At 41.7% G+C, this 25,209-nt stretch overlaps 1 protein-coding gene across 5 annotated transcripts in view; it reads left to right on the top strand.

Annotated features, from left to right (window-relative positions):
- kto (kohtalo) overlaps positions 1 to 25,209 on the top strand; it is a 276,697-nt gene that overhangs the window by 92,938 nt on the left and 158,550 nt on the right. For all 5 annotated transcript variants that reach the window (XM_068346482.1, XM_068346481.1, XM_068346480.1 and 2 more), the window contains exons 12-14: positions 3,612 to 3,745; positions 7,069 to 7,390; positions 9,630 to 9,811. In XM_068346482.1, coding sequence (XP_068202583.1) covers positions 3,612 to 3,745; positions 7,069 to 7,390; positions 9,630 to 9,811 — 638 coding nt within the window. The remainder of the gene's footprint in view (positions 1 to 3,611; positions 3,746 to 7,068; positions 7,391 to 9,629; positions 9,812 to 25,209) is intronic.

The raw sequence follows: 25,209 nt of genomic DNA, 5'->3' as shown, positions 1-25,209 counted from the left end.
TGTTCATCGAGTTAGGGAGACTCCACCTCCGCCCCCTTCAGTATCATCTAGCTGCTCACTGGATAAAGGACATGACGCTAGAGACGGGCTCAGTTCCTGTTTCCGAAGAGATGAGGTCTACTCTAACGTGGTGGAAGAACAGCATTCTTCTCAAGGAAGGTCTACCATTGGCTGTTCAGTCCTCCGACCACCGTCTCTTCTCGGACGCATCGGACACGGGCTGGGGTGCGACACTGGACGGAGAGGAATGCTTGGGAACATGGAATCAGGAGCAAAGGACACTTCACATCTATTGCAAGGAGTTGTTGGCAGTTCATTTGGCCTTGATAAACTTCAAGTCCCTCCAGCTTAACAAGGTGGTGGAGGTGAACTCCGACTACACCACAGCCTTGGCTTACATCTCCAAGCAGGGAGGGACTCATTCGAGGAAGTTGTTCGAGATCGCAAGGGACCTCCTCATTTGGTCAAAAGATCGAAAGCTCACGCTGGTAACGAGGCTCATTCAGGGCGATATGAATGTCATGGCAGATCGCCTCAGCCGGAAGGGTCAGGTCTTCCCCACAGAGTGGACCCTTCACAAGAATGTTTGCAGCAGACTTTGGGCCCTGTGGGATCAGCCAACCATAGATCTATTCGCTACCTCGATGACCAAGAGGCTCCTCTTGTATTGTTCTCCGATTCCAGACCCAGCAGCAGTTCGCGTGGATGCCTTTCTGCTGGATTGGTCCCATCTCAACCTGTATGCATTCCCGCCGTTCAAGATTGTCAACAGGGTACTTCAGAAGTTCACCTCTCACAAAGGGACACGGCTGACGTTGGTTGCTCCCCTCTGGCCCGCGAGAGAATGTTTCACTGAGGTACTGCAATGGCTGGTCGACGTTCCCAGGACTCTTCCTCCTAGAGTGGACCTTCTGCGTCAACCTCACGTAAAGAAGGTACTCCCAACCTCCACGCTCTTCGTCTGACTGCCTTCAGACTATCGAAAGACTCTCAAGAGCTAGAGGCTTTTCGAAGGAGGCAGCCAGAGCGATTGCCAGAGCAAGGACGACATCCACTCTCAGAGTCTATCAGTCTTTATGGGAAGTCTTCCGAAGCTGGTGCAAGGCCAATGCAGTTTTCCTCAACCAGTACCAATGTAACCCAGATTGCTGACTTCCTGTTACATCTAAGGAACGTAAGCTCCCTATCAGCTCCTACGATCAAGGGTTACAGAAGTTTGTTGGCAGCGGTTTTCCGCCACAGAGGCTTGGATCTTTCCTCCAACAAAGATCTACAGGACCTCCTTAGGTCTTTTGAGACCTCAAAGGAACGTCGGTTGTCCACTCCAGGCTGGAATCTAGACGTGGTCCTAAGGTTCCTAATGTCATCAGGATTTGAACCGCTCCAATCAGCCTCTTTTAAGGACCTCACATTAAAAAACTCTTTTCCTCGTGTGCTTAGCAACAGGTAAAAGAGTAAGTGAGATCCACGCCTTCAGCAGGAACATAGGTTTCACATCTGAAACGGCTACATGTTCCTTACAACTCGGTTTTTTGGCTAAAAACGAGCTTCCTTCCCGTCCTTGGCCTAAGTCGTTCGAGATCCCAAGCCTGTCCAACATGGTGGGGAACGAACTGGAGAGAGTACTTTGCCCAGTTAGAGCTCTTAAGTACTATCTAAAGGTCAAAACCATTACGAGGACAATCAGAAGCCTTATGGTGTGCTATCAAGAAGCCTTCTCTACCAATGTCTAAGAACTCAGTTTCTTACTACATCAGGCTTCTGATTAGAGAAGCAAATTCTCATCTGAAGGAAGAAGACCTTGCTTTGCTGAAGGTAAGGACACATGAAGTGAGAGCTGTGGCTACTTCAGTGGCCTTCAAACAGAACCGTTCTCTGCAGAGTGTTATGGATGCAACCTATTGGAGAAACAAGTCAGTGTTCGCATCATTCTATCTCAAAGATGTCCAGTCTCTTTACGAGTACTGCTACACCCTGGGTCTATTCGTAGCAACGAATGCAGTAGTAGGCGAGGGCTCAGCCACTACATTCCCATAATCCCATAACTTTTTAACCTTTCTCTTGAATACTTTTTATGGGTTGTACGGTCGGCTAAGAAGCCTTCCACATCCTTGTTGATTTGGCGGGTGGTCAATTCTTTCTTGAGAAGCGCCAAGGTTAAAGGTTGTGATGAGGTCCTTTAGTATGGGTTGCAGCCCTGTATACTTTAGCACCTTTGAGTTGATTCAGCCTCCCAAGAGGAACGCTGCGCTCAGTAAGGAAGACGATCTTATTAAAGGCAGAGTAACGGTTCAAGTCGACTTCCTTACCAGGTACTTATTATTTCATTGTTATTGTGGATAACTGATTATATGAAATATGGGATACTTAGCTATCCTTTAATCTTGTACACTGGTTTTCACCCACCCCCCTGGGTGTGAATCAGCTACATGATTATCGGGTAAGTTTAATATTGAAAAATGTTATTTTTATTAATAAAATAAATTTTTGAATATACTTACCCGATAATCATGATTTAATCGACCCTCCCTTCCTCCCCATAGAGAACCAGTGGACCGAGGAATAATTGAGGAGGTGTCAACAAGAAGTACTTGAGTACCTGGCCACAGGTGGCGCTGGTAAATACACCCCCTTCTAGTATTGTGATAGCTGGCGTATCCCTCCATAGAATTCTGTCGGGCAACGGAGTTGACAGCTACATGATTATCGGGTAAGTATATTCAAAAATTTATTTTATTAATAAAAATAACATTTTTATACTGTGTGCTGAACATAACTGATGGACTAACAGTAGATGCCCAGATTTGTTAAGAATATACAGTATGCACCAAAATTTTTATGCCTAGAATATAAAAAAACCAACAGATGGGGAAGGCAAGTCCTGTAAAGGTAGAATATCTTACTTTTTGTATACAAGACTGAACCATGTATTGGGAGGGCAGTAAGAAAACAAAAACCTGGGTAAAATGAAAAGAAATTGATGGACATTTGGTATATGAACGTATACTTAAGGTAGATACAGTATAGCAAAAACTGATGTGGCCAACTAATGTTAGAGGTATAATTATATTGAAATTTAGGAATGTCATATATTAAGATATAGAGAAATGCTGTTCAGAGACCTAAATGACAAAGACTGTATACTGAGAAAGCATGAAGAATATCTCAAATCTGAAAATTAGTAGAAATTGAAATTGCTAGGTGATGTTCACTAGGAATGCCCACAACATTATGGGAATTAGGGGATGAATGAAGATCTAGCTGAGTTGTGAACTCAGTCAGAATATGTACTATATGTACTATATCTAATCTTATAAAGAAAAACATGTGGTGAAGAATGTTTCTGATGATGATGATGATGTTGAATGGAATACTTCCATTGTTATTTTTTAGCATATATGTTAAAATGTAAGAAATTTGTAGCTGTACCTTTCAATTTCTCATAGATGAAAAGAACTTTAAGTTGGTGTCTCCTAGGTTTTATATAATTTTCTTGTGTAAAACATTCACTTCTCAAGTTTAAAAAATTTATGAATTAGAATGTTTAATGTTTCCCTTTTAATTCTGTTTTTATGAACCATAGTTGTAATCTAAGAAACTTATTTTTCTAGGATCAACCATAAATCGAGTATTGGGAGCTCTTGATGCCTTAGATCGTCATTGTTTTGACCGAGTAGACTCAACGAATTCTTTAGATACTCTCTACACCAAGATTTTTGGATCCTCCAAAGAACCAGTAAATGAGGTATTTTATTCATGTTCGTACCTTTCTATTAATGATGCATTTCAAAATACATCAAAAATTTTATTTTACTGTAAATATTTTTTTCACTAAATTTTATGGCAAGGGGAATATAAGTAGTATTCTGATTAAGATTAGTTAAGTAACTATTTTGCTTTTCTAGTAAACAATCTGCTTAAAAAAGACAGAAAAGTAAACTAAAAAAGTGAGTTTTCCCTATTTTTAAAAGACATCATTATGATTGATATGTACAGTTATTAGATAAAGATACTTTTGAGTGTAAAGCAAAACAAAGTTAAGGACAAAAGGAAACTATAAGCAGGAAAAGGAGAGAGTTATATACAGTTTAATGACCTAATATTTCCTTTAGTCTTATGCATGAATTAAAAGATATTAATTCAGAAGCTTAAGCTAAATGATCTTTGAGTAGATAGAAATAAGAAATTATTACATTGTTTCTCACACAATCTTCTCTCTGTTTTGTTGGACTTTGGATTAATGTGTCATATACCCTATAAGTAGCCATGCGAGTAAGACTTGTCTAGTGACACTAACGATTGCATCAGTATAATTTAGTTGTGCGTAGTGTTCACACCCCCTTGTTTCTCTCTCGAATCATATGTTCGCGTATCATTCCATTTTAGTGATTACGATTGACTAAGACATGAATGTTCTTCCTGTTTTCGTTTGAGAAATGTGCATCTTTGTCAGACAAAGACATGAAAACCAATTTAGTTAATGTTATATTTCTGTTTGCCTTTGGATATAAATGTGTCTCACTTAGAGCAAAGGGTTGCAATGCATAGAACTTCAAAGGCTATAAAGTAACGTCGTGGTCCATTCACTATTGTAGAAGATACTAACAGATTGTATCTTCTTGGATCTGTGAAATGTAGGCTGCTTAACTGGAGTGACAGAGGAGGTTCTCTAGGATGACAGAGTTAATGCTAGCTATGATAAAAGTATATTAGTTGACAATGAAATTGTTGCATTATCTTTTCATGTTTATTGATAATTAATGTATCTTCAGTATTACTTCCTATATTATTGACTGGAAGATACTGTATGCTCTTCTGCCTCACCACCTAGTTTCCCAATTTTTAGACTGATAGGAGTATGAGCATTAAGAGCAGTTACTGTTTTTGTGTAGGTTGATTAACACTTTCCATTAGATAAATTTCTGACCTTGATGTTGCAGGAGTTGGTGTAATATCTACAGTACAGTATAGGCTAAAATTGATTTACATTGTACAACATTTTCTATATTTATACAAGATTTATCCTCAATATAAGGGTATTCTAAGTAGTTATATGCCTATTTTAATTTTTCAATTTCAAATATTTTGAATGACAGTGTTCTGTATTCTTTTTAGGGCAATCGAGATTGCAAAACTTATAAAGTTCCCTTTTATAAGTTTAATAGGATAGATTTTGAATTTAAAGTATTTTTATGAGGATATTACACTGTAATTAAAAGGTAGTTTTTTAGAGCATATTATTTGAGGTCTGATACTAATACAGTACAGAATAAAGTTATATGATAGTCGTGAAGCGTGAGAGGCAGGGTTTTGAAGTCAAGCTAGGACCAGGGAGAGTCTGGCCATGGCTGCTGATGACTTGGCAGGTAGATCTAAAGGTTCCCCTGAACACCCTATCCTTAGTTCATAAGGATGGTGAGGTTGTAGACAGTACTAGAAACTATCGATCTTGACTAGAGCTCAACTCCTGTCCAACTGATTGCCTGGAAGGTACGTTTCCAATAGGCTACCACAACCCTTCTATAAGATTTCCCCATTGTAAGTGCCACAAACGAGCCGAGTACCATGCTTAGATTTGCTTCAGGTAATGTGATGAACACCCTATATCCAGATCAACCCGTAAAGCTCTAGGTGTCCTGAAATGGCTTATTAGCAGAAAAATCCCAATAAGGAAGCAATTTTTCTCATCATTGATTAAGAGATGGGGAGAGGATCAGCTATCCTGATAATGAAATTTATTAGAATATGGATAGCTACTGTAAAAAGGGCCTTGTTGGTCTGGGTATTTTGAAATAGACTACCCTCTGAAGATGGGGATATTTGCATATATAACTGCACCGAACAGAGGTTACCATCCCCAGGGATTGAAGCTGTGTTATAAAGAGAATCCCATCTCTGGAGAGTTCTTTTTTTTTGGCCAATAACAAGAGATCCGGAATCAGATTTAGTAGACAGTCAGGACTGATGATGATGAACTCCTGTTCTCTCTGTGATGCTCACGCTCTCTTACTCCTCTTACTCCTGAGGCTAATGGTATGAAAAAATAGCTGTCTTTTAGGGAAAGGGAATAATGATCTAATTTTGCCAAAAAATAGTACTCTTATCAAGACACTAGAAAGCTTAAGGAGTTGGTAGGGATAAGATTCGAAGGCATGATTTATAAAATTAAATAGGATTCTTGTAATTTATTATTTACATACATACTGATTATAATAGGGGCCTATGCCCTCCTCCCCACTTTAGTGTGGGTGTCATCTTTGGTATAAAGTTGTCATGACTCATACAAATACAATTGTTGGTGTCAATTGGCTAGTCCAGCATCTGCAGGTAATTGCAAGGGATTTAGAATGTTATTTCCTTAACTGGCCAGACACTGGAGGTTGATCTGGAGAGAAATTTATTTTTGTTCATATTAAGATTCTGAAGCTAGGAATTCTGAATTTATATCTAATTATTCGAAGGCACGTATGGAATTGATAGATTTGAATTTAAGAATAATTTTATTTTACATTTAACAAATATACTTTAGGGCAATGCAAAGGCAAGTGGAAAGGAGAGATGTGTACAGATATTATGAAGCAATGAGGACCAAGACTTAAGATTTGGTCATAACTCAAGCTCTTCTTTAAGGTCACCTTCAACCCCCCCCCCCTATTAGCTCGCAACTTTTATATTACTAGGTAAAGAAGGCAAGGGATAATCTAAAAGCAGTGACATTAATGGTAAAAAGTTGGCCAATAGTAGCAGATATTCCATTATACCTGCTTGTATGGCTTAAGGGTGCAACTCTGTCCAATTAAAACAATGTCAAGCTATCTGCTTTTTTATTTCTCAATAAATTTTCATCCTTTAAAAAAAACATTTGATAGATAAGTTTCGTAGCAAATTTTGTAGCATAGATATTTCTTATACATCCTCATCTTTATTTTCTATTTTTATATTTTTTCCAAACATCTTGACAATACTGTAATAGGACCAAAGAGTTAAACTAGTTACTATGCATTTCAGAGCCCGTGTTATAATATTTAAGTATATTTGATGTATACTTACGATGACTTTTTTATTTAGAATCCAAGCAGCAATGGTAGTGTGAGCAGCAATACAGGCCCTGGAAATACGAATGGCAATGGTACCCAGAATAATAACAACAGTGATGAATCAATTGTTCGCACTCTTTGCGAATGGGCTGTATCTGTACAGAGATCTGGAGAACACAGAGCCCTGGTAGTAGCTCGACTGTTGGAGAAAAGGCAGAATGCATTGATGTCTGTTGATAATGATCTTCCTGATGAAAAAGACTCTGTTACCTCAAATCAGATGGTTGCTCCAAGTGGGTGTGTTTTCCAGAACTTACTCTTGAAGTTCTTGGATGTTCAGGCACCAGTTTATGGTAAGTATAGCAATTACATTTATTTCTTATCTTTAGTTGATTACAGATATGGGACCATTCATACATGACTTACTTGTTTTGGAAGTTCTTGTAGACATCTCCCTAGAAATTTTCCTGCTTAATGAAAAATAGGAAACTGTGTAAAGTATCAAATTTTCTATAAGGAAAAAATCATAGATTATTAAATATTTTCAATTGACATATTTTGAAATGGTAAAATAATCTTAAATAATAGCTATTGCGGGTGTGGTATTGAATTTTTATTGCTTAATTTCTTTAAAATGTGAATGGTAATACTGTTAATTGTATGCAATACTTATTATATAGATTACTATTGGGATTGGATGAGAAGCGGTTATTTGAACATGATATGGCAGTAGCCAAGGCAAAGAGGCGGCTGACTAGAGGTGGGGTCAGGGATTGAGTCGTTCGTATGAAGAGAATACAGTAAGAAGTTTCAGAAAGAACCGAAGAGAGTAGGGAAGGGTGGCTCGAGGAGTGAAGAGACTGTGAAACATGGAAATGGAAGTTTGTTGAAAGAAGATGAGGCAAGAAAAAGGTGAACTGAATATTTTAAAGGTTTGCTGAATGTTGAGGATAATATGGAGGCAGATATAATTGCTGTTGCAAGTGTTGAGGTGCCAGTGATGGGAGAGAATAAGAAAGATTACAAGAGAGGAAGGGAAGAGAGCACTAGATGAAACAAGAGCAAGGAAAACACCTGATATGGAAGGTGTGAGGGCTGAGATGGTAAAGGAAAGGGGTGTGACTATACTGGAATGGTGGGTGATATTGTTTAATATATGCTTTATGTTGTCAATGATGCCAGTGGACTGGGTGTGTGCATGCATTGTTCTCTTATACAAAGGTAAGGGAGATGTGCATGAGTGTTGTAATTCAAGGGGTATTAGCTTGTTAAGTATAGTTGGTAAAGTGTAAGTTAGTGTCAATTAATAGGATTAAGGATAACATGGAGGATGCAATCTTAGAAGTCCAGGGTGGCTTTAGAAGAGGTAGGGGATGCATGGAGGGGAATTTAAGGAAGGCTCATACAGTATATAAGAAATGTATTTGACACCAATTACTACTTGCCCACCACCTTACTAATGTGGTTGTCAGCACTGTGACTTGGTGGTAAGATTTATCAAAATATACATGAGGTTTAATAAAAGAATTTATTGTTTTGATACCTCCAAGTCACATGATGGCTCTCTTTCCCTTCTTACCTCCCCATTTCAAGTGTTGTATGCATTAATGGTGGAAGTCTCTGTTGATTTCAAATGTTGAGGATCATGATGTGGGGTTGGGAGGCTATTCCCTTTGGTTGGGGCTCATATACTGGTTAGTAGGTTAGCCAGGGCAACAGCCACCCATTGAGATACTACCAGTAGAGTGTTATTGGGTCTTTTGACTGGCCAGACAGTACTACATTGGATCCCTCTCTCTGATTATGGCTCATTTTTCATTTGCCTAAACATACACCGAATAGTCTGGCCTATTCTTTCCACATTCTCCTCTGTCATCATACACCTGACAACATTGAGATTACCAAAAAATTCTTCTTCACCCAAGGGGTTAACTACTGCACTGTAATTGTTCAGTGGCTACTTTCCTCTTGATAGGGGTAAAGTAGACTCTAACTATGGGAAGCAGTTCTTCCTGGAGAAGGACACTCCAAAATAAACCATTGTTCTCTAGTCTTGGGTAGTGCCATAGCCTCTGTACCATGGTCTTCTGCTGTCTTGGGGTAGAGTTTTCTTGCTTGAGGGTAAACTTTTTTTTTAAGTTATAATAGTTTATATGGGAAAAATTTATTTTAATATTGTAATATTGTTACTGTTTTTAAAAAACTTTGTTTTAATTGTTCAATAGTTTTCTTGTAGTTTATTTATTTCCTTATTTCCTTTCCTCACTGGGCTATTTATCCTTGTTGGAGCCCTTGACCTCATAGCATACTGTTTCCCCAATTAGGGTTGTAGTTTAGCTGGTAATAATAAGAATAATAATCTCTGGGCTGGAGGGTTGGTACAATTTCTTTTATATAGTCGAATGTCAAGAGCTCGCACTTCATAGCTATAAGTACTTTGATCTGGAGGTATCAAAATAATTTTTTATTAACATTTTGTGTTTCATTAATCATGTTCTTTAAACTCCATTATCTTTTCACTGTATCAGTTCAATTTGGATTATTGATATTGATAAATGATAATCATAGCAATGATTATAATTTTTTTTTTAGATGAAAATGCTCTGTCAGTGAGATCTCAGGAATTCGGGAATCTTGTTCTCTTGTTTTCTGAGCTGATACGACAGGATGTTTTTAGCCACGATGCATACATGTGTACACTGATATCTCGGGGAGACTTAGCTGCAGGAACACCTGATCTAAAAGCCGACTTGTCCTTTGGAGAGAAGAAGGAGGTGAGAGTAATTTTGTTACTTATTAATCTTCTTGTTATCAGTGTACAGTATTACCTTTCCTTTTGCCTTGGCAATATGGGATTCAGCATTTTTTGTCAAATATAAGGTTCATGGAAATAGATATGATTTCTAAAGCAAGATTTATTATTTTCATACTTATCTTTGAATGGAAAATGCTATAATTATGTCCTGAAAAACCTTTTAGTTCCTTACACTGTTCAATGATGAATGTTTATCACTTGTTATAGTATTTTATTTCCCAGTGTCCTATTTATCAGGAATCATTTATGAACAATATAATATTTTTGTAATTTTGTGGTAATGACCATAAGTAGTGTTTATCATTAACATTGACTGTTTCAAGTTGTTAAGGAATAGAACAACTTATAATGTTTAGATATATGGTTTTAAGTACTGTGCTATGCATTATAGTGAATAGAAAAAATCAGTATTGAAGCAAAAATGTCATAAAGCTTTTAGAGTATAGTGTATTGCTTTGATATTGAAGAACTCATGATTGTAGTTACTCAAATTTTATTGGGTCAAATTATTACAAGTACTCAATAATAATAATAGTGTAAGGTTTAACCCTTAAATATTGGGAAGTACAGTTGACTTCTTTTCCTGTGGTATTATGTTTAAGCCCCTCCTGTGGATAATAGGAATCCCAAACTCTACACTGATTTTTTCCCCTTATAGTACTTGTAGATATACCATACCCTTAAGACAGTGCAGGTATTGTATTTGCACTTTTAATGTATAATACACTAATAATAATGATATAGTACAGTGCATTACTAGCAATATTGATATTCCCCTCTCTCTCTCTCTCTCTCTCTCTCTCTCTCTCTCTCTCTCTCTCTCTCTCTCTCTCTCTCTATGCACCTACAGTATATACCTTTCAATATCCTGTACAACACTGAACAGTTTAGTATTAAAAATGCTGTATGGTGTATATTGCTAGTGTATAGTAATAACATGATATTGTCTTGTATAATGATATTATTTGTAGTAATAGTAATAATGATGATGGTTATAGTAGTAATAAAACAATAATGAAAAACAAATGCACAATAATCTTACTGCCAACACAGCAATTCATTTGGTGCTAACTCCATCTTGTCATACAGTATAGAGATATTACCAATGAAAATGATAAAAGAGGCTCTAAATGCATTATATATATATATATATATATATATATATATATATATATATATATATATATATATATATATGTATATATATATATATATATATATATATACATACATATATATATGTGTATATATATAGATAGATAGATAGATAGATAGATAGATAGATATGTGTAATATTTTAGGAAATAAAATACAGGATAAAAAATATCTTTTTGTAACACACACACACACACACAAACACTCTCTCTCTCTCTCTCTCTCTCTCTCTCTCTCTCTCTCTCTCTCTCTCTCTCTCTCTCTCTCTCTCTCTCTCTCTCTATTTCCTTTGTAGCCCTATTGGATGTATTCTACATGTAGAAATTTTATATTAACTATTGGTAATAAGTTCGCCTAGCATTTGCATGGCAGCAGATCGATCCCAGTATGGGACCGTGAATTTAAGCTGTTTACTGAGAAGGATTGCCTGGCTAACTTTCTTGTGCGTGTATCTTTGTATCTTTGGATGATACTGGAACTTTTTGTTTTATTTGCGGATAGTTTTGCTATTGTTGAAGCTTAAAATCAGAATGCAAAAGGGTGTTGCCGGTACTGTGCCAAAGGGAAAAGGTGTGGCAAGGTGTTTGGATGTTGATGATGGTAGGGCTTATATGTGAGAGGAAGTGTTAGCCAGTGGTGTTAGAGAGAAAGAGTTGCCTCCAAAAAATTATTTTGTGCATATATTGCAGCTTTATGAAGGAATGAAACTAACCCTTACCAAATCAGGTACAGTAGGGTCCTGAATTATGCGAGAATTTGGTCTATCAATGACCCCACATAAATGGAAATTTGCATGTTTCGAAACACACAACTAACTGAAATAATTCCATTAGGCCCATGGCAACCAGCAACTTGCCTATTCAAACGTGTTTACTACCCATTTCCAATACTTTCTATTCACTCTACTGTATGTTTTTATAATATTAAATTGTTTTTGTAAATAAATCAAACATTTTCAATATTTAACTTAGCCGGTGATTATAATAGCTGCAGCTCTGCTGCTCGACAGAAAACTCTACGGAAAAAATCCGCCAGCGATCGCTATGCAGGTAGGGGGTGTACTTCAACAGCGCCATCTGTCGTCCAAGTACCCAGTACTCATTGTAAACAAAGAACTCAATTTTCTCTCTGTCGTGCTACCGGCAAGACCTACTAATTCGCTGTTGCTAACTGGATTTGTTTTCACAACTATTTGGTGAAGGACACTATTCTAGTTTTGAGCTTTCGCTGTGCAGGCTTTCTCTTCAATAAATCCTTGCATTCTTTTTTTGATATCGGATTATTTGTTGATGACTTTGGATAGTTTTTGAATTCCCCTTTGACCAATTCAAAATGGCTGACCCTTCTCAAGTCCCAAAATTCAGGAAGTGTAATGCTAGGGACTGTTCAAGGCGTCTTCCGAAGGCCTCTATCGATCCTCACACCGTTTGTTCCAATTGTCGGGATAAAACCTGTCAATTGGAAGATCGATGTGAGGAATGCGTTGGGCTTTCGGAATTCGATTTTATCGAATTCCAAAAATATACACGTAGGCTAGAGAGAGATAGAGTCAGGAGAAGTTCATCTCGTTCTGTTGATTTTTCCTCTCCTCATGCCCCACAACCTATTCCTTCCCCTGTAGTGGTTGCTCCTAATCCCCCTTCTGGCACTCAGGAACCTTCGATGGCTGATATGATGCGTGCCATCCAAGCTCTGGGTGAGAGAGTTGAGTCCCTGGCTAGTGACCGTAACCAGCTCATGGCGGACGTCAAGGAGCTGAAGTGTAAAAGTGCAGTGGGAAGTGATAAAGTGAGTGATAGTGTTGTGGATAGTGTTGCGCTTGAGGGTTCGTCTGTTCGTGCCTGTCGTCCTCCTAGTCCGGGACCTCTTGCAAGCTCCCAAGTCCAGGGGAGAAGCAATGTCGTACGACAAATGGGTTCGAGAGGCTTTAATCAGCGAACAGACGTTCCCTCCGTGGTTTCGGGCGTATCTACCCAAGATCGCCCCACCCACACAAAGACGAGAGACCCCATTTATTCCTCGTCTGCGGAAGAGTTTTCTCGCAAGAAACCATGGACCAAGGTCTCACGACCACTTAAGCGCAAGTCGGTCCCTTCCGCGCAAGTCCAACGGCCCAGTTGTAGCCACTGGGTCAGTTCGGACTCGCTGCAGTCTTCCGATGACTGCTCACCTCCTAAGAGAGGCAAAGCGGTACCGCCTCAGGCAGTTACACCGTCTGTCGCCGCACCTGCTCCTGCAGACCCTAAGTGGTCTTTGCTGCAGACCATGCAGTCCCAATTAACGTCTCTGATGCAGGACTTTCGTGCGGAGAAGGTTGCTGCTGCACCAGCCTCTTGCCTACAACCAACCACACACTCGGTTGTGCGTCCTGTGGACGCTGAGGCGACCTTCTTGCGCACTCCAGCTGAGAGAGTCCCGCCACCCATGCGTTCCAGTGTGCCCTGCCAGCCGCATGTTGACGTTCAGCGACGCACGGAGCCTTCCGTTGACGTTCGCGAGGTACAACAACCGTCAGAGTTGTTTTGTTTTGACACGGTGCGTCAACCTCCGCAACCCAGTGTGGTTGCCACTGCTCACCCACATCAGACTAGACAGTCTGGAGTAGACGCTGTGCGTCCCCGCGCTGCTATGGTTGTTACCAGCTCACAGACTGGTCAACAGTTCCATGACGTTGCGTCCGGTTCAGTCACGCGTGCACCCGTGCGACCGGACTCAGCTAACCAGCCGTTACCTACTCCATTGCCGCTTCCTCCTCAATACTCGGATGATGGATGCGGCACACGTTGATGAACCACATTCGGACCTTGACGAGCCTAAGTCCACGCAACCCTCTTTGGACTTTAGAAAAGTTCTTGCTCTGTTCAAAGAGATGTTTCCGGACCAGTTTGTGTCTGTGGCTCCGCGCTCTCCTCCGTCAGAGTTTGTATTAGGTACACCGTCATCCTCGCCTGCCTTTACTAGACTCGTCCTCGCACGCTCGTCCAAGAGAGCTTTACGAGTGATAGGAGAATGGATGCAGTCCAAAAAGAGTCTAGGGAAGACAGCCTTTACGTTTCCCCCTGCTAGACTCTCTTCCAGATCGAGCGTCTGGTATGCCACGGGAGAAGTTCTCGGCTTGGGAGTTCCTGCCTCTGCCCAGGGCGACTTCTCAAGTCTTGTAGACTCTCCCCGCAGGCTAGCCATGAGACGCTCTAAGATATGTTGGTCATCTTCGGACCTAGACCACCTGTTGAAAGGGATATTTAGAGCCTTCGAGGTCTTCAACTTTTTAGACTGGTGTCTGGGAGCTTTGAGCAGGAAGATCTCCCCGACAGAGAAGGAAACTTCCTTGCTCATCATGTCCTGCATGGACAAGGCCATACGTGACGGGTCTAATGAGCTTGCTGCATCGTTCGTATCCGGAGTCCTCAAGAAGCGTGGGAACTTTTGCTCTTTCCTGTCAGCTGGAGTGACACCTTGTCAAAGATCCGAACTTCTGTTTGCTCCTCTTTCTAAGTGCCTTTTTCCAGAGGACTTGATTAAGGAGATTGCTGCTTCTTTGATACAGAAGGACACTCATGACCTGGTTGCGTCCTCTGCCCGCAAAGCCACCCCTTTGCCTACCTTGTCAGCTAGACCAAGGATGGACACTCCAGCGTCCCGATTTATTCCGCCCTTTCGTGGCAGAGCCTCCAGCAGAGGAGGTGCTCGTGCCGAAGGGAGACGTGGGAAGAAGAAAGGAACCAAGTCCTTTAAAGGCAGAGTCTGACTGCCAACTTCTTCAGACAGCAGTGGGAGCCAGACTCAAGAACTTCTGGCAGACCTGGGAGAAGAGAGGCGCAGATGCACAATCTGTGAAGTTGCTCAGTGAGGGGTACAAGATCCCGTTTGTACGAAAACCCCCTCTAGCAACGTCTCCCATCGATCTCTCTCCCAGGTACAGAGAGGAAGACAAGAGACGAGCATTGAAACAGGAGGTGTCTCTCTTACTAGAAAAGGGAGCGGTAGTCAAAGTCCTGGACCATCAAACCCCGGGCTTCTACAACCGTCTCTTCTTAGTGGCAAAGAAGACAGGAGGGTGGAGGCCGGTGCTAGAGGTCAGTGCGCTGAATGTCTTTGTCACAAAGCAGACGTTCTCCATGGAGACCACAAAGTCCGTTCTAGCAGCGGTCAGAAGGGAAGACTGGATGGTCTCTTTAGACCTAAGGGACGCATACTTCCACGTCCCCATCCACCCAGACTCCCAACCTTCTCTGAGATTTGTTTACGAAAAGGTTGTCTACCAGTTTCAAGCCCTGTGCTTTGGCCTAAGCACAGCTCCTCTTGTGTTTACGAGGCTGATGAGGAATGTAGCCAAATTCCTTCATTTAGCGGACATCCGAGCCTCCCTCTATTTGGACGACTGGCTTCTAAGAGCTTCTTCCAGTCGTCGCTGTCTGAAGGATCTAAAGTGGACTCTAGATCTGACCAAGGAATTGGGTCTCCTTGTCAATATGGAAAAGTCTCAAGTGGTCCCATCCCAAACTATTGTGTATTTAGGGATGGAGATTCACAGTCTAGCTTTTCGGGCTTTTCCGTCAGCCCCCAGAACAAGTCAAGCCCTGTTATGCATCCAGAACATGCTGAAGAAGGAACGATGTTCAGTCAGGCAGTGGATGAGTCTGATAGGGACACTATCATCCCTGGAACAGTTCGTATCGTTGGGAAGACTACACCTCCGTCCTCTTCAATATCACCTAGCTGTTTACTGGAAAAAGGACAAGACGCTAGAAGCGGTCTCGATCCCCATTTCCGAGAAGATGAAGTCTTCCCTGACTTGGTGGAAGGACAGTATCAGCCTCAGAGAGGGTCAGCCCCTGGCTGTTCAGACTCCCAACCACGTTCTCTTCTCGGACGCATCGGACACAGGCTGGGGCGCGACATTGGACGGTCGGGAATGCTCGGGAACTTGGAACTCGAGTCAAAGGACAATGCATATCAACTGCAAGGAGCTACTGGCAGTTCATCTGGCCTTGAAAAGCTTCAAGTCTCTCCTTCAAGGCAAAGTGGTGGAGGTGAACTCGGACAACACCACGGCTTTGGCGTACATCTCCAAGCAAGGAGGGACCCACTCTATGACGTTGTACGAGATCGCAAGGGACCTCCTCACCTGGTCAAAAGGTCTAAACATTTCACTAGTAACGAGGTTCATCCAAGGCAACTTGAATGTCATGGCAGATTGCCTCAGTCGGAAGGGACAAATCATTCCAACAGAATGGACCCTACACAAGGATGTGTGCAAGAGACTTTGGGCCACATGGGGCCAGCCAACCATAGATCTCTTCGCAACCTCGATGACCAAGAGGCTCCCAATATATTGCTCACCAATCCCGGACCCAGCAGCAGTTCATATAGATGCCTTTCTCCTAGATTGGTCACATCTAGACCTATATGCATTCCCCCCGTTCAAGATTGTCAACAAGGTACTGCAGAAGTTCTCCTCTCACGAAGGGACAAGGTTGACGTTAGTTGCTCCCCTCTGGCCCGCGAGAGAATGGTTCACCGAGGTACTTCGATGGCTAGTGGACGTTCCCAGAACTCTGCCTCTAAGGGTGGACCTTCTACGTCAGCCACACGTAAAGAAGGTACACCAAGGCCTCCACGCTCTTCGTCTGACTGCCTTCAGACTATCGAAAGACTCTCGAGAGCTAGAGGCTTTTCGAAGGAGGCAGCCAGGGCGATTGCTAGAGCAAGGAGGACATCCACCCTTAGAGTCTACCAATCGAAGTGGGAAGTCTTCCGAAACTGGTGCAAGTCAGTATCGGTATCCTCGACCAGTACCTCTGTAACTCAAATAGCTGACTTCCTTTTATACCTGAGGAAAGAACGATCTCTTTCAGCTACCACTATCAAGGGTTACAGAAGCATGTTGGCATCAGTCTTCCGTCACAGAGGCTTAGATCTTTCCAACAACAAAGATCTACAGGACCTCCTTAAGTCTTTTGAGACCACGAAGGAGCGTCGTTTGGCTACACCTGGTTGGAATTTAGACGTGGTACTAAGATTCCTCATGTCAGAAAGGTTCGAGCCGCTACAATCAGCCTCCTTTAAAGATCTCACTTTAAAGACTCTTTTCCTGGTTTGCTTAGCCACAGCTAAAAGAGTCAGTGAGATTCACGCCTTCAGCAGGAACATCGGATTTTCATCTGAAACGGCTACATGTTCTCTACAACTTGGTTTTCTAGCCAAAAACGAGCTACCTTCTCGTCCTTGGCCGAAATCGTTCGATATTCCAAGCCTATCAAATATGGTTGGAAATGAACTAGAAAGTGTCTTATGCCCTGTGAGAGCTCTTAAGTTCTATTTAAGACGAACTAAACCTTTACGAGGACAGTCAGAAGCTTTATGGTGTTCAGTTAAGAAACCATCTTTGCCTATGTCAAAGAATGCTTTATCCTATTTTATCAGACTGTTAGTACGAGAAGCTCATTCACATCTTGAGTGAGGAAGACCAAGCTTTGCTGAAGGTAAGGACACATGAAGTTAGAGCTGTCGCAACTTCAGTGGCCTTTAAACAAAATAGATCTCTGCGAAGTATAATGGACGCAACCTATTGGAGAAGCAAGTCAGTGTTCGCGTCTTTTTATCTTAAGGATGTCCAGTCTCTTTACGAGAACTGCTACACTCTGGGACCATTCGTAGCAGCGAGTGCAGTAGTGGGTGAGGGCTCAACCACTACAATCCCCTAATTCCATAACCTTTTTAATCTTTCTCTTGAAATGTTTTTATTGTTGTTTTTGGGTTGTCCGGAAGGCTAAGAAGCCTTTCGCATCCTGGTTGATTTGGCGGGTGGTCAAATTCTTTTCTTGAGAAGCGCCTAGATTAGAGGTTTTGATGAGGTCCTGTGGTATGGGTTGCAACCCTTCATACTTCAGATCCTAGGGGTCGCTCAGCATCCTAAGAGGATCGCGAGCCTCCGTAAGGAAGACGTACTTAAAAAGGCAGAGTAATTGTTCAAGTCGACTTCCTTACCAGGTACCTATTTATTTTATTTTTGTTATTTTGATAACTTCTAAAATGAAATAAAAAATCCTTAGCTCATAATAATGTAAACATTTATTGCTGGTCTCTACCCACCCCCCTGGGTGTGAATCAGCTATTATAATCACCGGCTAAGTTAAATATTGAAAAATGTTATTTTGATAATAAAATAAATTTTTGAATATACTTACCTGGTGATTATAAATTAAAGGACTCTCCCTTCCTCCCCAATAGAGACGCAGTGGACCGAGGAGAAAATTGAGTTCTTTGTTTACAATGAGTACTGGGTACTTGGACGACAGATGGCGCTGTTGAAGTACACCCCCTACCTGCATAGCGATCGCTGGCGGATTTTTTCCGTAGAGTTTTCTGTCGAGCAGCAGAGCTGCAGCTATTATAATCACCGGGTAAGTATATTCAAAAATTTATTTTATTATCAAAATAACATTTTAATGCACTTGAAAGTTCTAATAACTTGAAAGGGTTAAAATTACAACCAGTATGGTTGTAAATACAGTATATTTCCCGTTATAACACAACCTAAAATACAGACAAATTTTGATAGTTTGTCATGGTTATTGTATAAAAAAATTGGTGAATACCAAAACCATTTCTGTTATTTTGTTATTACCAATGTTGTTCTGCCTAATTTTTCTTAAAATTTCGAAATAAATGAAATTAATGCCATTTATATAATGTTTTTCTTAAAGACGCTGCCTGAAACGGAAACCTTCCAATTGTTTACTTTATGTTCCATGTTCGATCATAATAAAGAAACAAACACATTAAACACGCTAATCAAATTGATAACTAATGATATAAAAAGCTTTAAGTAAATATTATGTTATTAGAAATATTTTACTTACTGTATCCATATAAATTCCTACATATTTAACAAAGTAGGAAAACTTTTTTTTTTTTTGCGTTTAATCAACAATAACAAACTGCCGCTAATGACAGAATGATAATTAACGATAATTATCTACTGTTACGAAAGACTATTGTCCAATTCATATCCAAAATACTTTTCCTAACTTCAGTTATAAGTCAACTTGTACCCACCTCAATTATGGAACCGTCAGAAAAAAAGTAAAAGAAGAAGAAAATACTAGGCCGGGTTTTAAAGTTATTGAACAATTAATTTACCACCATAATGTTCGACGTGACAGAGAAGTGCGAGTTTGGAGAAAGTAAGGAAAATTGAATCATGATTGATTTTTAATATAATTAATATCTTCTGAAGCTTCAAAGATTTCATTTCTTAGAGAGATAGAGGTAAAAAAAATGAGAGGTAGTGAAAGGTAGCTTAGAGAGAGAGAGAGAGAGAGAGAGAGAGAGAGAGAGAGAGAGTGTGTGTGTGTGTGTGTGTGTGTGTGTGTGTGTGTGTGTGTTTTAAAAGTACTAAACAAAAAATATGATAGGTTAAAACACATTGGTGCTTATGTAATATTAACTAACTGTATAAACGATTTGAATAAGTTAAGAAATGGTATAAACAATACTTTGTTACTGTATTTGTGGACGCATATTATTGAGAGCAGCAGCTAGACATCAGCTGATCTGATCACAGCCTAAAGTTAAACAAAAAGAAGTCAGCAATACTCGATTTTCAAAACACACCCAAAATTTAAAAACAAATGCACATGTTTTCTTAAAGTGCAATTAACTATTCAAAGAGTAGCAATTTTAAATATTTAACTTAGCCGGTGAATATATAGCTGCAACTCTGTTGCTCAACAGACAAACTCTACGGAAAAAACTCGCCAGCGATCGCTACACAGGTTGCGGGTGTGCCCAACAGCGCCATCTGTCGACCAGATACCCAGCTCTTATGTAAACAAAGACTCAATTTTCTCTCTGTCGACGTGTCGACAAGACGTACTTTACTCGCTGTTGAAACCTGGAGTTTTTCCCATCATATTTGGTGAAGTACTATATTCTGGTTTGAGCTTTCGCAGTGCAGGTGTTTTATCTTCATCTTAAATCTTGAACTCGTTTTGGATAGATTTAATTTTGGTGACAAAGAGAGTATGGACTTTCTTTCACTTTTAAATGGCCGACCCTTCCCTTAGACGGAAGTGTGTTTAGGCTTTTAGTAATTATCTTATCACGTTGTAAATTAATTATAGATTTTCCTCTTCGATTAACTTTCCATTTATAATAAACATAAAAAATAAATTTTAATGTTTTGTTTATATGCGACCTTTCCTGAGAGTAGGCGGTCCTAACTTGGAAACCGAAGTTAATCAACGTTGAGCCCTTTATATCGTAACTAGCTTTTAAAGAGCTAAGGATTTAAAACTTTTTAAATGAAATATTTTATGAAAGAATTTCTTTGAATAGTCTTCGTACCTTTTTCAAAGATGAATTAACGTTTAGTTTATTTATGCTACGCAGTTGTTGACGTTCAGGACGTTCAACATGCGCTCTATCGTTACGATAGAGAGAGAGTGTATCACGGTTTCACTTTGCAGAAAGAGTAAATCGATTCTGACGTTTTGTTCATTCTTTCTAAGCTTAAATGTTTTAAATTCTTTTTTAAAGGAACTTTTTAATTGAAAAACCTTTCAGTTTTTTCCTTTGGTCAAATAACATGTTTTTTTTTGACGAAATGTAATTGGGCTCTTCTTTTAGGTGCGAAATCAAGAGAGAAAGAGGATAGAGACGGAGGGAGAGAGAGGAGAGAAAACGTTCCGTTCAAGCGGGTAACGTTGTTCTCGAGTTGCTCTCGTCCCTAGTCTCGGTACGGGGAGAAAGGATAAAACGTTTTTAGTTTTTATTCTCGTCCCCAGGCTATGTGCGGTTAGAGATTGAAAACGTAGTTTTGAAGGAACTAGTGTTTAGTCTCTTCCCCAGCCACTGAAATTTTTATCTTAAAATATGTTTTCTGTTTTTTGCTGGTATTAATGAGCTTGCATTATACGACTGATTTCGCAATTACTACCTTTTGATAAGGGTAGAATTGCGTGCTTCAGGTAGAAATCAGTAAAAGTTTCGATTTCAGTGAAATAAGTGCAAAACAGAAAATCGAAGTGATAAAGTGATATTGCGCAAAGTGTTACAGTGTTGCGTCCGAGGGTTCGTCTGTTCGTGCCTGTCGTTCACCTAGTCCGGGACCTCTTGCAAGCTCCCAAACAGGGGAGAAGTAATGTCGAACGACTTATGGGTTCGAGAGGCCTTGATCAACGAACAGACGTTTCCCTCTATGGTATCGGGTGTATCTTACCAAGATCTCCCCTACCATAAGACGAGAGAGACGTTTTTTCTCCTCGTCATCCGAAGGCTTTTCGCATAAGAAACCTGTCACAAGGTTTCGAAGCCCTTAAGCAAAAGTCAGTCCTTTCAGGACAGGTCCAGCGTCCTGGTTACAGCCATTAGGACAGCTCTGACCCTATGCAGTCATCGGATAACTGCTCGCCGCCTAACAAAAGCGTAACACAGACTCCGAGAGTCTTTTTTGTTGGCAAAGTGTTGCGGTCACAGACGTTACCCTCGTCTCTTACCACAACCATTTCCGTTGATCCTTAATGGGTTGTATGGCAAGACATGCAGAATATGCTTGCCTCCCTTATGGAAGACTATTCTGCCGATTAGTCCGTTGAGTCTAGCCGTTTATCTCATCGATATCCTGGCTTTCAGCCAACCTAACGTTCCTTTGTGCTTCCTGTTGACGTTGGCGTAGCTAAGTCACGTCAGTCAGGTTGTTTAGAACCACACTCGATGCGGTCTCGTGTGGATTTTCAGCCGCATTTGGACGTTAGGCCACTTGCTGATGCTCCTGTTGACGTTCAAGACGTTCGCTAACAATCGGAGTTGACTTGTTTTGACGCTGTGCGTCAACCTCCGCATTCTAGAGTTGTTTTGACTGCTCAGTCTAGGCAGTCAAAGCAGTCTCGAGTGGACGCTGTGCGTCCTCACGCACCTGTTGTGGTTGACAGTTCAGTTGTTGACAGTTCTCAGACTGTCAAGCAGTTACATGACGTTGCGTTCTGGTCCGCTACTAATGCACCAGTGAGTGTGGACTCTGCTTGTAAAGCATTGCCACCACGGTGGGTCTCTCCCTTGCTTGAGACTCAGCTTTTATCGGACAAGGTTCCTGTAGATGAGGAAGTTGCTGTTCCCCCTCCTACTGATATTCCCTTGAGGACTCTGTCAGATGGAGAGGAGCCTAAAGCTGCTTAGCCCTCTATGGACTTTAATTAAATCATGATGATTTTTTTTTTAAGGATCTTTGTCCGGATCTTTTTGTAACTGCTGCTCCTCGTTCGCCTAAACGTCAGAGCTTACACTAGGCCTAGCTACTTCGAAGCCGTTGTTTTTAAGCTAGTGCTCTCTCGCTCTCCTAGAGAGCTTTACGTCTGCTAGGCGACTGGTTTATCACCAGGAGGAGTTTGGGGGATACAGCCTTTGCTTTCCCTTCTTTTAAACTGGCTTATAGAGCGAGAGTCTGATATGACACGAGAGAAGTTCTCGGCTTGGGAGTTCATGCCTCTGCCCAGATAGACTTCTCAAATCTCGTAGACTCTCCCTGGCGCCTGGCCAGGAGACGCTCCAAGTTTTTTACAGGTCAACTTCACACCTGTTTTCGAGCCTTTGAAGTTTTGCTGTACAAATATGTCATGCATAAACAAGGCTTTCAGGGATGGAAAGCGGTACCGCCTCAGTCGCTAACCCTGTCTGTTGCCGCACCTGCTCCCGTAGACCCTAAATGGGCTTTGCTGCAAGACATGCAGTCCAAGCTTGCGTCCTTGATAGAGGACTTTAATGCGAAGAAGGTTGCTGCCGAACCTTCTGGCCAACAACCTTCCAACCGGTCGGTTGTGCGCCCTGTTGACGCTGAGGTAACCTTCTCGCGTCTGCCAGTTGAGGTGGTTCCTCCACCGATGCGACCCAGTGTGGGTTGCCAGCCGCACGTTGACGTTAAGCGACGCTCGGAGGTGGTTGTTGACGTTCAGGACGTTCAACAACCAGCAGAGGTGACTTGTTTTGACGCAGTGCGTCAACCTCAGCAACCCGGTATGGTGTTGACTGCACAACCCAGACGGTCTAGACAGTCTTGGGTGGACGCTGTGCTTCCTCGCGCACCCATGGTTGTTGACAGTTCACAGACTGTGCAGCAGTTCCATGATGTTGCGTCCGGCTCCGTCACGCATGCACCAGTGCGACCGGACTCAGCGAGCCAGACGTTGCCCACTCCGTTGCCGTTTCCTCATCAGTTTTCGGATGAGGAACCCTCTGATGAGGACGTTGCTGAACAACAAGACGATCAGCCCCCAGAATAGATCAAGCCCTGCTATCCATCCAGAAGATGCTGAAGAAGGAACGCTGCTCAGTCAGGCTGTGGATGAGTCTGGTAGGGACGCTGTCATCCGTGGAACAATTTGTGTCACTAGGAAGACTACACCTCCGTCCTCTTCAATACCATCTAGCTTTTCACTGGAAAAAGGACAAGACGCTAGAAGCAGTCTCGATCCCGGTTTCCGAAAAGATAAAGTCTTGTCTGACTTGGTGGAAGGACAATATCAACCTAAGAGAGGGTCTTCCCCTGGCTGTTCAGACTCCCAACCACGTTCTCTTCTCGGACGCATCGGACGTGGGCTGGGGCGCGACACTAGACGGTCGGGAATGCTCAGGACTGTGGAACTCGAGTCAGAGGAGCATGCATATCAACTGCAAGGAGCTGTTGGCAGTACATCTGGCCTTGAAAAGCTTCAAGTCTCTCCTTCGAGGCAAAGTGGTGGAAGTTAACTCGGACAACACCACGGCCTGCGTACATCTCCAAACAAGGAGGTACCCACTCACTGACGTTGTACGAGATCGCAAGGGACCTGCTCATCTGGTCAAAAGGTCAAGACATCTCCCTAGTAATGAGGTTCATCCAAGGCGACTTGAACATCATAGCAGATTGTCTCAGTCGGAAAGGGCAAGTAATTCCAACCGAATGGACCCTCCACAAGGATGTGTGCAAGAGACTTTGGGCCACTTGGGGTAAACCATCCATAGATCTCTTTGCAACCTCGCTGACCAAGAGGCTTCCAATCTATTGCTCTCCAGTCCCGGACCCAGCAGCAATACATATAGATGCTTTCCTCCTAGATTGGTCACATCTGGATCTCTACGCATTCCCACCGTTCAAGATTGTCAACAAGGTACTGAAGAAGTTCGCCTCTCACGAAGGGACAAGGTTGACGTTAGTTGCTTCCCTCTGGCCCGCGAGAGAATGGTTCACCGAGATACTTCGATGGTTAGTAGACGTTCCCAGAAGTCTTCCTCTAAGGGTAGACCTTCTACGTCAGCCACTCGTAAAGAAGGTACTCCAAAGCCTCCACGCTCTTCGTCTGACTGCCTTCAGACTATCGAAAGACTCGAGAGCTAGAGGCTTTTCGAAGGAAGCAGCCAGTGCGATTGCTAGAGCAAGGAGAGCGTCTTCCATTAGAGTCTACCAATCGAAGTGGGAAGTCTTCCGAGACTGGTGCAAGTCAGTTTCTGTATCCTCGACCAGTACCTCTGTAGCTCAAATAGCTGATTTTCTCTTATACCTGAGAAAAGGACGATCCCTTTCAGCTCCCACTATCAAGGGCTACAGAAGCATGTTGGCATCGGTCTTCCGGCATAGAGGCTTAGATCTTTCCAAACATAAAGATCTGCAAGACCTCCTTAAGTCTTTTGAGACCACCAAGGAGCGTCGTTTTGCTACCCCTGGATGGAATTTAGACGTGGTACTAAGATTCCTCATATCAGACAGGTTGGAGCCGTTACAATCAGCCTCCCTGAAAGATCTCACGCTTAAGACTCTTTTCCTGGTATGCTTAGCCTTGGCTAAAAGAGTCAGTGAGATTCATGCCTTCAGCAAGAACATCGGATTTTCGTCGGAAAAAGCCACTTGTTCGCTGCAACTTGGTTTTCTAGCCAAAAATGAGCTGCCTTCTCGGCCTTGGCCTAAATCTTTCGATATTCCCAGCTTATCGGAGATCGTAGGCAATGAACTAGAAAGAGTCTTATGCCCTGTTAGAGCTCTTAAGTTCTATTTAAAGCGTACTAAACCTTTACGAGGCCAATCTGAAGCTTTATGGTGCTCAGTTAAGAAACCATCCTTGCCTATGTCAAAGAATGCTTGGTCAGACTTTATCAGATTGTTAATACGAGAAGCTCATTCACATCTCAGTGAGGAAGACCGAACTTTGCTTAAGGTGAAGACGCACG

The sequence above is a fragment of the Palaemon carinicauda genome, chromosome 22, assembly GCF_036898095.1.
Source record: "Palaemon carinicauda isolate YSFRI2023 chromosome 22, ASM3689809v2, whole genome shotgun sequence".
Taxonomy (NCBI): Eukaryota; Metazoa; Arthropoda; class Malacostraca; order Decapoda; family Palaemonidae; genus Palaemon; species Palaemon carinicauda.
Note: the sequence above shows the minus strand (reverse complement) of the source record. Positions and strands in the feature narration are given on the sequence as shown.